Raw genomic sequence first — 17004 nt, forward strand, 5'->3', positions numbered from 1 at the left:
TTAAGGATTTGCTGCGTATCTGGACACAGAAAAAAGTGAGAAGTTGCAACAAGTTTTAACTAGCAGCAACAAAAACAGTTCCTTATGAGTTCTTAGCAATATTCCTCATCTGTTCATTAAGAAACACTGTAACTGAATGGAGCATATAATGTGGAAATGATCTTCTTCTGTTATGTAGTGCTGTTCACTCTAGACTTCCCAAAAGGTCTCGACTGGGTTGTTATCTATTTACACAGTAGTACTCCTGGTGCGACTGGCAGAATCGGCACTATGTGACATCTTCCTCTTCTGAACAATAATCACGACCCTGTAAGAAGAAAAGCCAGACAGTTTGTAAATGACTACTTGAAGACAGGAATAACATAAACCAAGGGGGAGCACTTACTAATAATTCATATCAGTTCTCTATACTTAGAAGACTTAAGTTCAGAGATGGGTAGAAACCTTAAAAATAGGGAACGGAGTTTGCACAACTCCAACTGTTTCTGGAAGGTTTGCATGAAACCAGTAGAGGAGACCCTTCCCTTTCTGTCATTGTTAATCTCATAAATTTCATTCCCTATATTGAATTCCAGGCGGAGTCCAATAAACTGATTTACAAAACTATTTTATGTAAAGATACACCTTGATGGACACAACTTTGTAAGACTCATTGCAAAAGAAAACGAAGCACATAATCCTATGAGCAACACAAGCCAGCTGCTGTGAACAAGAATACCTCATCTGACAACCTCAGCAAGAGTTTTCCATAAGAGCAGAAGAAACTATTCATACTGGAATTACACTCGCACCATGGGAGAAAACAGGCTAAGCTTCACAAAACACAGACCAGTCATGTTACACCTTACATCTCATCCCAAACGCAAGACTTGCAACAGCACCTACCTAGGTATTACCCTCGGGAAGCTCTGGAGAAGACAAGTCTTGTCCTTCACTAGCTGTTCCTTGCAAAGCAGCAAGAAGAGGACCCGACGAGACCCACTGTCTTTGTTTCTCTACACGGAAACAGCTGGAGCTGAGCTTTTCAACACACACGCCACTCAAGATATCCCACATAAAACAAGTGTCTTGAATGTAGTGTTGAAAATCTCAACCTCTGGCCCATTTCCCGTGTGCCGGGTGTATCACCCGAGTGCTTGCATGGAAAATCCCAGCAGCCGAGCAAAGGGCTAGCACAGAAGAAGAAGAAAAGGAGAAACACGAGAGTCTCAGACCTGCAATAAAGTGTAAAAACTCAACAACACCGTGTAAGCAGAAGAGACCAACTGCCAACAGACCAACTACCACCAGCAGTGGTAAAATGGGTAAAACTACTAACCCAAGGGGTACCCAGTTGCCGCACAAACTGGTCAATGTCCCTTCTGGAAAGAGGAGGGGGAAACAAAAAAGTAAAAAAAGAAAACGAAGAGATGTTTCTTGATGCAGCAATCAGTTTATTTGGGATGCCCAGCTGGGGTACATGTCAGGAACAAAGGCTCCAACATGTCTCCGCAATTAAAATCCCACTGATAAGGCTGGTATTGCAGAGCTTGCTTTGCTGGAGGGTCCACACCCAGGAACATGTGGGCTTCTCCATGCCAGGTTTTCTCCATCCGTCTTGTCCATGCTGGGGGGACCATGACACATCTGGACAAAATCATGAGACTAAGCTGGTAGCAATAAAGGCTTTGTCCAACATGCTTCAGAGCTGTGAAAGCCACCAGAAGGCTCAGTGCATTCCCAGGAGATTCATTTAGGCTGGTCACCTGGCCTCCTTCTCAAGAGGGAGCCCCGTGGCCCATCATTCTCCACTCTGCTCCGCACCAGGGACCATCAGTGCTATTAAAGGCTCAAATGGACCCAAAACACCGAAAGTCATCTTGGGTTTTTTTCCTTCCCATTCCTCCTGCCGTTCTTCTGCTTCTGGGTTTGCTCTACGGCAGCCAAGTGCATCACTCCTCAAAAGGATGCCAAGAAACCGCTTAAAAAGCAATGTGCTGAGGAAGTCCTTGCCACCGTGGGGAAATGCCACCTCTCGCCCACTGCCTGAAGGCTGCCAAGAGCCAGACTGCTGCTGCCAGACATTTTATTTCCATCTTCACACCAGTGGGAATGGAGACACATCGGTGTCTCAGAGGTGGCCTTCAAGACTGCGGCCCTTGGTCACTCGCAGGCAGGGAGCTGCTGCCATCCCAAGCTTCCTGCCAGCCTGTTCCTTCCCATGAGTGTGTGGGCAGTGGTGAAACAGCCGAAAGCGGGAGGAGAGTGAGAACTGCCTGAAACACCTCCCACGCTGTCCTGCAGCATGACATGCAGCTCTTCCAGCCACCACGCCCAGCATGGACCCGCAACCCCAACCTGACCAACTAATTCAATGCCCAAACTGCGGTAATGCCTGACAGCAAGATGAGGAGCACTGCTGCAGCCTGAGGCTGCTGTATTTGTTGCAGGGAAATGCTCCAGAGCTGGGTTTGCCCCTGGCACTTGCTTCAGCAGAGGTGGCCCCTGCTGACGCGCCCACTGGCAGGAAGGAGGAGGATGCGGCAAGGGAGAGGGGTGACCCAAAAAGGCTCCCACAGCTGCTCGACAGCTGGCTGAAGCCTTCACATCCACTGCCCTCTCCACTGAAGAGCTGTGCACAGGAGCATGCTGTGTTGCAGGGGAAGGGACACATTTGCTACATGCCAAGAATAACATTGGAGTGAAGGCACAGCAGGCTGGCAGCTTGCATGCAAAATTAAGGGTTTTGCTTTCCCTTGACGTTTATGGCAAATTAAGAGGATGTTGCTTTTCTTTCCTTGGGAGAAGGAAGGGCCATGTCCACCCTCTGAGTGGTGGGATGCGATACAACCTGCAGGACCACCCCACTCTGGCAGGTTTAGCTTATTTTGTCAGGGGTGTGAATCGGCTGTGACAGCAAACACCCTGTTTTGCACGTATTCCTGCACCCATCCCAGCTGTCCTACACCCACTGCCCCAGCTACAGTGCAAAGACCCACACCAACATGCACTCAGCATTTAATTCCAGCACAAAAATGAAGTGTGTGGGGCTCAGCCTAGCAAGGTCTGAAGTGTCCTGGGCCAGTTCAGTGAGGTTAAGCACATACTAGTCTTTAAGCACAAGGGAAACAGCATTTCAGCCCTGGAGCAGCTCATGACCAGAAAGTTAAGCAGGTGCTTTAGCATCTTCTTGAAGGAGGGCTCGTGGTAAGTGAAGTCTCTTTGAGCAAATACACAGCAATGGGTATTTGCTCCTAGAAAAAGCAGGAGGGGGAGAAGCCATGCTAGAAGGAAGCAAAAAAAAGTTGCAATTCCTTTTTTTTTTTTTTAAAGACAAAAGCTTTTGTCTAAAACTTATTCCCTAATTGGATTTTTATCAGTAATAACAAGGTCAGTGTTCCTCAGGAAGATCAGAGGAAGAATAAAGCTGCCTTCCCTGCTGCATTGTAAATTCAGCACACAGGGTTTTCTTCTTGGTGTTCTTCAGGCAGAAAGGCAGGAGAGGTCTCCGTCTCCCTGCTGGCAGAGAACGAAGGCTGCTTTGGTCCTGCTAAGCACCATGCCCCAGTCCAGTAAAATACTTAAAAATGTCAATTTTTGACCCCTTGGTTGTTTCAGAGGATGTCTGATAGATGCTGGAGAAGATGACACCTTGAGTGGCTGCACCTGCGATCAGTGAGAGGCCTGCTGTGCTTGAGATGGGGAATTATCCTGGTGGGGCTGGGCAAAACCTCATTTGAAATGGTGAGCTAACAGCTTGCAAAGCTGATAAGGTCTTCTGAAGAAACCACACTGAAATACTGACCATGTGAACCAGTAGTCAGAAGATGTGCTCCACGACATGAGCAGAGGAGCTCCAGTAGTATCTGAGTGCAGACTGAAGTGATGGCGGGGGTGTTTTTGGGAGCAGATGCGTGTCAGGAAGGATAAGAAGAAAGCAGAGAAGATGACAACCCCCCAAATAGAGCAGCATCGTGGCTGGAAAATGAGGGTGCAGGATTGCTGGCCAAACTCTGTTCCCTGCTGCCGAGGGGAGCAGGCTCCCACACCCAGAGGTGCCACAGGCACAGCACATGTGGCTAATAACAGGAATGTATGGGCCATCCTTTAAAAGCCCTTAATAGCATGGGCTATTAAATAAGTTTTAACAATTGAGAGTGTAAATGAACTACACCAAGGAAGATGAGAATGGGAACACGCGCACCCAAGTCCAGGTAGTTCCTGAGAAATCCTGTCTTCCTCCTCTGCAGTTTCAAAATCCAACTTCCAGCTTTTGTAGATGTCCACAGAAATGCCTTAACACAAATGTGTGCATTTAAGGTAATTAAAAAAAAAAGCCTTACACTCCTTTTCTGCTGCTTGTACCCAAACCAGAAGGGCTCATTCCCCTGCTCTCTCTCCTTGCTGCATCTAGAAAGCTCTACCATCCTGATGCCCCTACCAGGGCATGCATCACGGCTGACGATGTCCTTTTAGAGAAAAAGAAGAAAAAGAAAAAAAAAATCACAGGAAAAGCCCTTTTCCCCATTGTTGCGGGTGACAGGCCAATAAACAAAACCCCACGCCACCCGAATGCAGAAGCCTTCCCAGTTCAATAGCCTTTTGTGTGGCGGGCGGACTTGCTGAGGGAGAGACGGCAGCTAAGGAGATGCTTCTTCCGCCACGGCTCTGCAGCTTGGCACCAGCATCCTTGCGCTGCGGCCCTGGCGAGAAGAGGAGGAAGAGGAGGCTGGCCGGGAGAGGAAAATGAGCTGCACCAAGCAGCCCTTTCTTCTGCGATGGCTGAAAGAGCTTGCAGGACACAGTGGCCCCTTTCAGAGGAGATGGCTGGCGCTGGGAAACGTTAGCCTAGCTCTGTGGTGGGAACCCTTTTCATCAATCTGGTTTTGTTTACAGTGCTCACAGAAAGGATGCGAAGAAAATGCTGGGAGGTGGCACTAAATAATTGTATTCTGTGCTAATTTTTGTCCATTTCTTATTTTGTTAGAGAAAAATCAATAGAGTCATTAAGAGCAATCCACTTTGCTAATGAGTCTTAGCCTAATAATTCTGCCCTTGCATACGTTTCAGTTAGCAACTCCCCCTATTTCTAATGGCACTCTTTAAATACGATACAAGGAGCTGCATTGTGTCTTCCCCCCGTATTTCATGCCCAGTTTTACTAATGAGGGGATGGAGCGAGTTGCTGCTGGGCATCTCTCTCGTGGCCTCCAACAACAAACTGGTAGTCTCCAACCTGGTTCCTGGCAGCCAGGTGTGCACATTGGTGCGGAAACCCCTGCAAACCCACCCCAACACCAGTGCCAGTGTTTAAGACCAAGTAACCTCTCGTCCCAAAGCGACATCCTCTGCGGTAGTGGAAACACAATGGCCTGCATGAGAGTTTGTAGCAAGACACCTTCACGTGCTATGACATTTTTTAATCACATTTTTTTCCATGAACATATTTGCATTGTGATTGTTTTTTAAAAACTACTGTAGCCATGTAGGAAACAGCTTATGATGATGGGACCGGTGATGATATCCTCTTGTACAGCTTACCTGGATTGTTTTGGGTTTTTTTAAAGCACAAAGCCAGAAATGCTTCCCTTCTGGGGGTAAAATCCCCAGATACAATCCTAGAAATTGCTTGTCAGCTGTTCAGTTGTACCTTGGTATTCTTTCCTACAGTGAGACAGCTGCCTACAGACTGCGCTACAGCCTACAGTAATAATATATACTTAAAGGAGATAATTTTGGATGATCATTTGACTGCTCCGTACGTAGAATTCAGAGAAAGCAGTCATTTTTCAGACCATTTTCCATGGTAGCCATCATCAAGATGTTTTTGCAAGCAGCGCTAAATGGGGTAAATTTTCCACATTCAACATTTTATACACCACAGCTTTTAATTTTGCTTTTAATTCATATTTTCATGGAAGCCTTGGTGGGACAAGGTCCCCTCAAGTCTGTGGACTTGAGGCTGCAAAGACTGTGCGCCGGATTAACTCTCTGCTCTCAGCCATCCTGTTCAATTAATGGGATTTCTTCTTAGAGGGTAAGATGGAGTTTGCAGGTGGTCCTGCACAATCAGGGTCCAAATAAAGTTGAGATGTAGGGGGGGAAAAAAAAAAGATTGGAGGAATTTTAGGAGAGACACAGCAACTCTTTGTGACTCCATATACAATATCTAACTAAAGTATTCCTTGCCCTATTAGATTAGAGAGAACATAGGTAACTCATTTATTTGCCTGAATACCAATACAAATGGCCTAATTTTGCTGTAATTTCTCACTGCAGCCAGCAGAAAACACCGGGTGTCATGCAGACAGGGACACTGTTAGTGGGAGGCATTTCTATCTTCTTAATCAGAGACGGTATTTAAAAACCAGATTTATCACACTGTGATGAGTACAGCAACTTTCCCCATCCTGGCTTGGCTGGTGGGGCCCACTTCTCTTCTGGGCATCATGCAGCAGATCTTGGATTTATCCAGCGGCTGCTGCGTTTGCTTTAGGAGGGATGTGTCAGTTGCTCTCTGCTTCCTTCTCAGGTTTCCAAAGTTGTGTTTCTGCCTTGATTTCTCAGCTCAAGCAAACCACTTGCACCTCTGACCCACGTCTTTCTAATTTACTCTTGGGGGGGGGGGTGGTGTCCTCGAGCTTAATTGCTGCAATTACCTGTTGCTCATCCTCTGCTGGAATGTATTTATAGGACTTTAGGCAAGCCCAATTTTCAAAAAATGATGATAATGCTGTCACCAGGTGAGCTGCCTGTCTTGGCTCCATTTTCCTCCCAAACTCTTTGTATGAATGTGCCTTTTTGTCTCCAAAAGCAAGCCCATGACTCTACTCACAGTAACTTCAACGAGTGTGAAACCCCAAGAGCACTCACTGCAGCTGCTGGCAGATGTCAGGACCATTTCTGAGCCAGCTTTTGCCACAACTCTCAGGCCTTGTGCTGCTCACAGGTGACTTGGTCTTTCCTTTTCCTCTTCTCTCCTGGTGTGGTGCACATCCAGCCTTAGTGTTCCACCGAAGTTGTGCTCACCCTCTGCCACTACACCTGCATCCCATCATCTGAAAACCATCCCAGAGCTGCGCTGAGATTTGTTCAACCTTTTAATCACCCGGTTTCTAGCTGTCTGGATGCATGTTGCTACACCACAGAAACACCATCACAAGAAGCCCTCCATGGTCTGACATGTACATATGACATAACTACTGTTTCCTGTTCTGTTGACTGCTTAACTCTACCTAGCTACTCCCAACCTCCCACATAACTTTACATCTCTGGCTTCTCATCAGGTTTTGGGCTATTTTTTAGCTCAAATTCTGGTGCCTCTGAAATGACTGGGTTGACTCTAGCAGAACCAACAACTAACCCTATGTGCGAGGCTGACTTTTACATTCTCAGTCAGTCCTACCTCAGCATTCAGTGCCAAGCCTTCGTTTCAGTATTTCTTCCTTCCAACAAACCCTATGAATTGAATTACCATAATCACATGCAGTTCCATACATGCGAGTTCAGCTCTAGCTCTCTGCGCAGGGACAGACACTCACGCAGATACAGGAACAGATGTCTCCCTCTGAATGCCTCACAGTGTTTTGACACCAAATTTTGGTAGACAGAAGCTCCAGGCGTTGGGGTTGAAATTCTGGTTTTTACCTTTGGGTGGCATTTGCAGAAGGCAGTTCAGCTTCATACAGGCAGCCAGGAACATGGGTGCATGCTGGGTACCGAAGGGACTAGACTTTCAGAGAAATTCTCCAGACCATTTCATTAAGGCTTTTTTTGATCTCCAGGATTCATAAATACTTCATATTTTCAGTTGCTAAAACATCAGCCTGTGTTCTTTCCATTTCACACTTTGATTGCAGAAATTGTGTTTTAGCTGACCTTCCTGTCCATTTAATCATTTTGCTGAGTCCAAAACGCCCATTTAATTTTCCTCTCTAATTCACAGCACACGTTAGAGTTGTTGTTACTCATTTGTATTAGGTGACCTAACACCCCTTGAGATTTCAACACAAGTTGAGGGCTGTTTTGCTTCTAACTGTAGTTTCTGTAGACATAGCCCATGGAGTGAGTGATGGCCAGCATGTCTCCATTACAAATCCAACGCTGCTCATGACCACAGTTACCACATGAACATTACAACATGTTTTGGGTCTTCATCAACCGTAGGCAACACCCCCCTGCTTCTGCAGACTATTTCAGTCATAACTGGTGTGCTGCTCAGTGATATAATTCTTTTAATTGTTCAACTGCTGTCCTCTATTTGCCTGGGGAAAGGACTCAAAATGCTGTTTAGGGATCAAACAAAACCCCTCGTATTTTCCAATCTTTTTGGCACTTGTGACGAATACCTAGAAAAACAATGTATTATGGGCAAAGATCAATTAAAAAACCCCAAACTTCTCTTAGGAAGACTGTTTCCTCAGGCACAGGAAGTCCCCAGGTAAAGCAAATCCCATGTTCAGCTGCTCATTAACTCCTGCCAATCCCATCAACTATCAGCAGCTTGAAATGCACAGGAGCTACCTTTCTCTCTTTGACAGATAAAACTGTGTATTCCTTCTAAATAGACAATCTCCTGATCTAGAAGATAAATTAGTACAAGAGCCCTGGAGAACACTGGCAAGCATCTGAGAGTATGGTCCAAACAGCGAGATGACAGAGTCAGCTGCATCTCAAAGTGGCAGCTGGTAAACGAATGGTATTACTGTCCTGAAACAAACCTCAAAAACAAAACCTAACCTCAGTTCATAATTAGATACAGCCATCAGATGGTCTGGTACGTAGATAAGAGATCTTTGGAAAATACATTTCACTGGAGATTCTGCATTTGATATTATGGAAGGTGATGATGTCCAGGAAAAGCATCTAAATATTTATAAGGTGAATGCATTTATTCAAAGGAGATGTAGCTGTATTATGGATATGTAGAAATTCTACTTTTAAATGCATATAGGTTAAGTAAAATCTTACTCCAGTGAAATACTGGTATAGAAATACTCTTCTCAGGAATCTACAAACTCCTCCTCACTTCAACTTTTCCCCTTATCTAACTTTTTGCTTTCATGAAATACATTTTTTTTTAGAGTAGTGTAACAAATTTGTTGCTTGGGACAAATAAGAGATTCAGCCACCGTAGCACTCCAACTCCTAAGACCAGGAGTGTCGGCAAAAATGGCAGAAATTGAGTCATCCAAGTAAAAATTTCCCTCCTACTCTGCAACCCAACACTACAATTCGGGAGTACAAATTACTTTATTCCAGTTGGGGAAGCAAGTATTTAGTATCAAGTATTAAACAAGATACACCACTCCAAAATATGAAGGGTAAAGAGAATATTGGTGAGCGAACATCAGCTCAAGGTATAAGCAAAGGCTGAGATCTAGACTCGATACAAATAGCCCGTTTAACTCCTCAAATCTCAGTTTTCCATCTATGTTGTGGTACAATTATATACTACTATCCCACAAGGAAGCTGGGATTCTCATTTAAAAGACTTGTGAAACACGTGAAAGCTGCTATCAAGACAATGAGATACGTAAAGAACTATTCACCTTCTTCAAAACATCTCCAGCATCATTATTTTACTCAGCGTAGGTTTTGAGGCAGGGTTATCCGTACACACAGGCACACTATTAGTAACCTTTGGAGCCGAGAGCTATTTTGAAGAGATTCAGCAAGAAATAAGAAGGGCTATCCCAGATACTACTGGTATTAAGATTCCAGTTGTCTCCCACAGAGATTAAATGAAAAATCAAGTACTAAGGGCATACAACCTCACTTTGCTCTTCTTCTCTATCCAGTAGTCCATGTATATCCTGAACATTTGTGCTGGACTTTAGCAAAGCCTTTAACACAGTCTCCCATAATATTCTCCTTGGGAAGCTGGCCGCTTGTGGCTTGGACAGGCGTAGTCTTCGCTGGGTAAAAAACTGGTTGGGTGGCCAAGCCCAGAGAGTTGTGGTAAATGGAGTTAAGTCCAGTTGGCAGCTGGTCACGAGCGGTGTTCCCCAGGGCTCTGTTTTGGGGCCAGCCTTGTTTAATATCTTTATCAATGATCTGGGTGAGGGGATTGAGTGTACCCTCAGTAACTTTGCAGATGACACCAAGTTGGGTGGAAGTGTCGATCTGCTGGAGGGTAGGATGGCCCTGCAGAGGGACCTGGACAGGCTGGATCGATGGGTCGAGGCCAACTGTATGAGGTTTAACAAGGCCAAGTGTCGGGTCCTGCACTTGGGTCACAACAACCCCATGCAACGCTACAGGCTTGGGGAAGAGTGGCTGGAAAGCTGCCTGGCAGAAAAGGACCTGGGGGTGTTGGTTGACAGCCGGCTGAACATGAGCCAGCAGTGTGCCCAGGTGGCCAAGAAGGCCAACAGCATCCTGGCTTGTATGAGGAATAGTGTGGCCAGCAGGAGCAGGGAGGTGATTGTCCCCCTGTACTCGGCGCTGGTGAGGCCACACCTCAAATACTGTGTCCAGTTTTGGGCCCCTCAGTACAAGAAAGACATTGAGGTGCTGGAGCGTGTCCAGAGAAGGGCAACAAAGCTGGTGAGGGTCTGGAGCACAGGCCTTATGAGGAGTGGCTGAGGGAACTGGGATTGTTTAGCCTAGAGAAGAGGAGGCTGAGGGGAGACCTTATAGCTCTCTACAACTACCTGAAAGGAGGTTGTAGCAAGGTGGGTGTTGGTCTCTTCTCCCACGTAGTTAGCAATAGGACAAGAGGAAATGGGCTCAAGCTGTGCCAGGGGAGGTTTAGATTGGATATTAGGAAACATTTCTTCACGGAAAGGGTGGTCAAGCATTGGAACAGGCTGCCCAGAGAGGTGGTGGAGTCACCATCCCTGGAAGTGTTCAAAAACCGGGTAGATGTGGCACTTTGGGACATGGTTTAGTCTAGTCTACCCTTGATTGGTTTAGTGTGGACTTGGTAGTGTAGGTTAATGGTTGGACTGGATGATCTTAAAGGTCTTTTCCAACCTAAATGATTCTATGATTCTATGAGTTAATTTGCCATTCATCCTAGCCTGGTGATGTTTCCAGAAAACAAAGGTTTCTTTCCAGTACCTCCTGTAACCTCTTTACCATTTTGATCTTCTTTGCACTTGAACTATCTAACCAACGAGTGGTAAGGGGGATCTCGGACCAGAGTCCCTGCAACAGACAGTGTCTGGTTGTCCTCCCCATGGAGCTGGGAAACCTGTGTCCACCCCCTGAGTGAAAATGCATGTTTACTTTATTGTGTCTTACCTTTTCAATTTTTTCATCAAGCATTCTGAAGAATTCTTGTTGGCTTTCAGAGATGTGCATGCTGAAAGGCAAAGGAAGAGTATCAGTATCAACAAGATTTCTTCCATTTCAAAATACTGACCCTGCAGTCCAGGGTTGTTGAGGGACTCAGCCGTAAGCTTTCACCACTGTGAAAAATAAATCATGTCACACTTTTGTCTACAATGACAATGTTTTAATCTTTTTTTTTCCTTTTTTTGGTTTGCCCACAGAAAGTTATTGCATTCAGTTCTGCATATGCGTGCTACACTTGAGATGATAACTAGGACCTGCGTGCATCCAGAGGAGACTATTCCCTTTTCCAGGCAGGTTGCAGAAACTTAATAGCCTGCTACCTTTCCTTGGGCCAGTGAGAGCCCCCTCTGTGTTGAGACAGGTCTTCCAAGACTGCCAACCTCACCACCACAAAATGAGGTGCCTACAATGTGAGGTTAAAGCCTCACACTGGAAGATCTGCCTGCCCTGCTACAGCTGGGCTCTGCATGCAACACCCAGGAATGTCTACAAACCCAGGCTGGTCCTTCCCCTCCCAGACAGGGGGTCCTTACTGCTCCCTGAGTGGACCCAGCAGATTATTCACTTCAATTAATTCTGCAGTACCAAGAGGCTCAGGGTTAGTGATATAATTTTGCATTAGTGAAAAGGGCTGGAAAATACTCTTATTCATTGTCTGTAAAATGCTGATGGTGGCACAAGACAACAGGCCCCTTCCCCAAGGGGGACCCACAAGCTAAAAATACAGGAAGGTTGGATGCAAAGGAAAGGTCAAGGAGAAAAAGATGAGGATACATGGCAGACGGTATTTGGGGTGTGTCTGCTTTATTTATGTTAGGGGGTGGTGAGAGTCTCCTTCCTGAAATAACGATATCCCTCCGGGAAGGTGAAGTTGGTGCATCCTCTGGAACCGCAGCAGGGAGGAGCACGTGGACCTATGGGGGGGCTGGAGAAAAGTGCCAGAGACTCAAATGTGGGACAAAAAAAGATGCAAAAGAGGAGGGATGGGAGACTGGTGCCAGTGTTAACAGTGACGCCAAATGGTTAGAAGGACACACAGCTCTTGGAGATTTTCTCCAACACTAAAAGCTGGTTGAGCTTGCTGAATTCCCACCCCAGACTCCTCTTCCTTGGCATGATCCTTTCAGCTGCAATGAGTTAATACTTTTCCCAAATGCCCAACAACACACTGCACTTTCCTACAAAGCTCAGCATTCATGCTTCACTTGCTATCAAGATGAATGTATACAATGATTTGCTTATGCTGGACATAAATGAAGGCTCAGTTCAGAAGAGGAGGTCTCAGAAGTGGCATTAAAACCTAAAGCTGGTAATTCAGGAGAGGGAACAATTCACCTTTCAGTAGCTGTGGGAGTTTTTGTCCCCAGCTGTCTGCCTGTCCCTCAGGTTCCCACCTCCACCTGAGATGGGGAAAAAATGCTTCTTTGCAGCAGCTTACTCTGTCACCTAGATATTCAGGTGTCTTGGAGAGGGGCTTTAGGGCAGTACCTACCTTTCTGGGTAAGCAAGCACTAGAAACATATTCTTGCCTTTGCAACATCATAGATCCAGTTTCTGATGAAATGAGATGATACTGTAGTGACTCAGTCCAACCATAATTTATAAGGAAACTAAAGGTGGAGGAGTGGGAGGAGTATTGTGTTGCCATATACATGAGAAGTCCCACAGGAGGTCCTAAAGCCCTTGCAAGCCATGATCTTCAGAAAAGTTTGGCTGGGCAGTAAAATTGCCCTACTATTTAGAGATGCAATACACACACAAATGCTGACACAGTGTGTATTTTGAGGAGCGGTGCAAAATCATAAAATTCTTGGCAGGGCAGGGAACTGACAGAGTTAATAACAACTAGAAGAGTCAGAAAACCACCGAATCTAAGCAGAGTTCTTGGGTATCTCTCCATAAGAAAAAGCTCTCCCCACACAGAAATATGGATTTAATGTTCCTTATAAGAAGCACATCAGAAGGCATGAGAATGCATTTTTGTATGTTCCATGGCAAGCCAATGAAACACATTTTGCCAAAAGATGAGATCTTTATCCCCAGTATCAGTACAGACTGGGGATGACTGGATTGAGAGCAGCCCTATGGACATGGACTTGGGTATACTGGTGGATGACAAATTGGAAATGAGCTGGCAATATGCACTCACAGCCTAGAAAGCCAATTGTGTCCTGGGTGCATCACAAGCAGCGTGGCCAGCAGGTCAAGGGAGGTGATGCTCCCCTTCTACTCTGCTCTGGTGAGACCCCAGCTGGAGTACTGCATCCAGCCCTGGGGTCCCTGGTACAAGAAAGACATGGACCTGTTATAGCCCGGAGGGCCACAGAAATGGTCAGAGGGCTGGAACAGCTCTCCTATGGAGAAAGGCCGAGAGAGTTGGCCTTGCTCAGCCTGGAGAAGGCTCCAGGGAGACCTTATTGCGGCCTTTCAATATATAAAGAGGGCACACCCAAGGCTGTCCCAGCAGAGCCATCAGCCCCAGGGTCCAGGCGCCACACCCACCCCCGTGAGCCATGGGGAGCAGCTCCCCGGAGCAGCTCTCAGACTAAGGGAGCTGCTGCCAAGGGGTGGGACACGCTCTGGGCTGCACGGGGAAAAGCAGTTTGGGCTGGCCCGGGGCTTCTGTTGGGATGTTTAGGGGAGGACCAAAAGGTGGGACAAGAGAGGGGTGCAGGTGATCTGGGGAGGAACAAGAGCAGGGAAAACAGAGAGGCAAGGGGCTGAAAAGGGCCGGTCGCGTGTCGACCGTTGGCTGGTCAGCGCACTGGCCTGGCCATGCCCTGTGCCTGACCAGCGCAGCCTGTCCTGTCTCCCTATTAACTCCCTTCCCGGCTCCATCCTGGGGGAGGTCTCTCTGTCCTGGGCGCCTGTGCGTGTGTGTGTGCGGGGCTGTGTGGGGCAGCAGCTGGGCTCCGAGCACGGGGCGGAGGGCCCCTGCGTCCCTGGGGCAGCGACCGGAGCGAGCGCGGGTGTGCCAGAGAGCGTGTGAGCACCAGCGAAGATCAAGCCGCACGAGCCGGCGAGCAGGAGACGTGGCCTGGGAGCAAGGGGGTGAGCGGGTCTCTGATGGCCAGCCCTGGGTGTGAGAGAGCCGGGCTGTGCCCAGCCGTGAGAGCAGGGTGGGTCGGCTACGGGGCCAGGGGACTGCCATCCGGCTCAGGGGGTGTGGGAGGGTCTGTACCCGCCGCTGGACAAGGGCTGTGGCCTCGGGGGCTCCTACACGCAGGGGCCAGCCAGCAACTGGGGAGACCGGGGCCCAGGGGCCAGCTACTGGGCAGGCCGAGTGCCCGAGCCCAGCTGCTGGAGGGCTCCACCTTGCCCACGTGCGTACATTCAGTCTCGCTCGTGGCCTTCCTGGGGATAAAGCCCCTCGTGGTGACGCTGAGAGTCGCTAAATGAACAGAGGACTGCAGTCCGGAGGGGTCACTGGGATCGGGCGTATGCGGTGAGGTGCTGGGGGTGGGGGGAGGGGGCGTGTGCGCTGCAGGGGTGCCCTCTGTGCGAGGAGGCCAGGGGCTGCCCTGTGCCGGCCACAGCCAGCGCCAGCCGCCGCCAGCCGGCTCTGCAACGGCCCCAGCGCAGCCGCGGCTCAGCCTGTCAGCGAGGCTGGGGGCGCCTCTGGGGAAACGTCCAGCGAAGGCCACGGGGGGTTGGGGGTGGGTGACAGGGCGGGGCTGGACTAGCGGCCGCCAGAGGTGTCTCCTGACCCCGCACCCCGCTGTGGGCCTGTGGGACCATGTCCCCAGGGGGCTGCCAGCAGAGGGGCAGCTGCCGCGTCTCCGTGGTGACCGCCAGGCCTTTGTGACCAGGGGCGGCATCGTGCCCGGAGGCCATTGTGACAGGGGGTCCGCACGGCGGCCGTAGGGGCCTCTTACGGGGCCAGAGGCCTAGGGTGCCCACTCCCAGGAGGGCGGCTCCATCAGGAGGCAGCATCTCCCCTGGGTGCCCGTGGCAGGTGTCCGGCAGGGGACCCCGAAGATGCCGGAGAAGCAGGAGGCGAATGCCCACTGCCAGCCCCGTGAGGGGCTGCCAGGCCTGCACAAGCGCAGCCAGGTGAGGGCTGGGGCCGGAGGGAGAGGCTGGCAGTGGGACGCGGGGGCGGGCTGGCAGGGGAAAGAGGGCCAGCCATGCCCGGCCCCGGGGATTGCTCTGGGGCAGAGCCGGTGCCGGGATGGCCGAGGCCCGCGCGGCCCCGCAGCGACGCCCCAGAGGCAGAGAGCAGCTTGGAACCGAGCTCAGCCGGGCTGTCGTGGCCAGCAGCTACCTTGACGCCGGGGCTGGGCTTGCCGGCACAGCCGCCTCCATCCCACGCCCCGTCCTTCTCCCCCGCAGGTGCGCCACAGGCAGCCACAGGCAGCACCGCAGCACAGCTGGACCGCCATCTCGCCCCTCCGTGGGCACAGGCTGCCGCCGCTCCCCGGCCCAGCGAGCTCACGGGGCACTCGGAGCCTCTGCACACAGGTAGGGGGCTCGAGGGAGACGGGGCCGAATGCCTTCCCGACCCCGCGAGGTGCTCATGGGAAGGCGGGAGGTACCGGGGGGGGACAGGCGGGACCGGCCCCCCAGCAAGCTGAGATCCCCCCCCCGTGCCGTGCCTGGCAGGCTGCCCGGGCGTGTCGGGGGTGTTCCCTGGACCTGGTGAGGGCCACGTGGGGTCCAGCCCTCTCCTAAGCCGGCTCTGGGAGCGGGGCGGCAGCCACCCGCAGGGCGGAGCACTGCCCTCATAGCTGGCAGGACGGCCTGGGCGCAGGGGGTTTCCCGCTGGGATGCGGGGCAAAAAGGACCAGAGTCAGGCGGCCTTTCTCCACACCTTCTCTTGCAGACGGACAGGCTGGAGGGCTGGGAGGCACTGCCCTGCGGCAGGGTCACACGGCGAGAAAGAGTGCCCACGCCACGCTTGCCGTCTCTCCCAAGGCTCGAAGCGACACAGGCAGCTGCACCCTGGCACGCACTTGCAGCTCCTGCTGCGGGTCTGCAGTTTGCAAGCGCATCTGCAAACGTCGCCAAGCTGCTCGCTCTGCCAGCCGCCTCCAGGTCTCCTCTGAGAGGCCGAGCACATGCCGTGGGCCTCGCGGCCAGCGGCCCCCAAGAGCTTGTGCCACCTGCTCGGGGCATCCTCAATGACTGGAGCATGGCAGCGAAGGCTGAGAGATGGGGGCCTGCCCCACGCAGCCCCACAACCCATGGCGTTGCTCTGGGGCCCTCGGTCCAGGCGTTTGCGTCAGAGGTCCCGAGCCACGCTGCAGCCGCAAGCTGGGAACCCGTCCAGCAGCTGGTGGTGGCACAGGGGCACCTGACACACGCCACTGGTCTGGCGCCTCCGGCAAGAACAGCCCAGGTGCAGGCCGCGTGGGGTTGCAAGGCCCCTGCAGCTCTGCCGTGGCCTGATCCCCATGCTCAACGGGGCACCAGGGCTGCTGGCGAGGCCTGTGAAGCCGTTTCCCTGGGGAGGTGCACCAACGGGCTCTGGGAACGGCCGACGGCAAGGCAGGGCCATCGTCTGCCACCCTTGCGACTTGTACGTGGCAAGCCGCTGCGCCAAGGGCCCGAGTATGCTCCCAAGCGTCCTGTGGTCGTGCAAATCAAGATGCAGGAGCTGGAGGAAGAGGAGGATGATGGAACATCCGAAGAAGACCTGTTAGGAGAGAGTCTGCTGGGGGCAGACATCTCCATCCACGCCCCCTGCATCAGCCGCAGTCTGCCCAGACTCAGCCAGGAGCCAGA

At 50.5% G+C, this 17004-nt stretch overlaps 1 protein-coding gene across 1 annotated transcript in view; it reads right to left on the reverse strand.

Annotated features, from left to right (window-relative positions):
* Window positions 1-268: 268 nt before the first annotated feature.
* The window catches only part of C5H1orf21 (chromosome 5 C1orf21 homolog), an 85307-nt gene continuing 68571 nt past the window's right edge, over window positions 269-17004 (reverse strand). Inside the window, exons 4-5 of the mRNA XM_075711198.1 lie at window positions 11227-11287; window positions 269-307 (exon numbers count right to left, since the gene is read on the reverse strand). Of these exons, the coding sequence (XP_075567313.1) occupies window positions 269-307; window positions 11227-11287 (100 nt within the window). The remainder of the gene's footprint in view (window positions 308-11226; window positions 11288-17004) is intronic.

The sequence above is a fragment of the Pelecanus crispus genome, chromosome 5 (genome assembly GCF_030463565.1).
Source record: "Pelecanus crispus isolate bPelCri1 chromosome 5, bPelCri1.pri, whole genome shotgun sequence".
Classification (NCBI taxonomy): domain Eukaryota; kingdom Metazoa; phylum Chordata; class Aves; order Pelecaniformes; family Pelecanidae; genus Pelecanus; species Pelecanus crispus.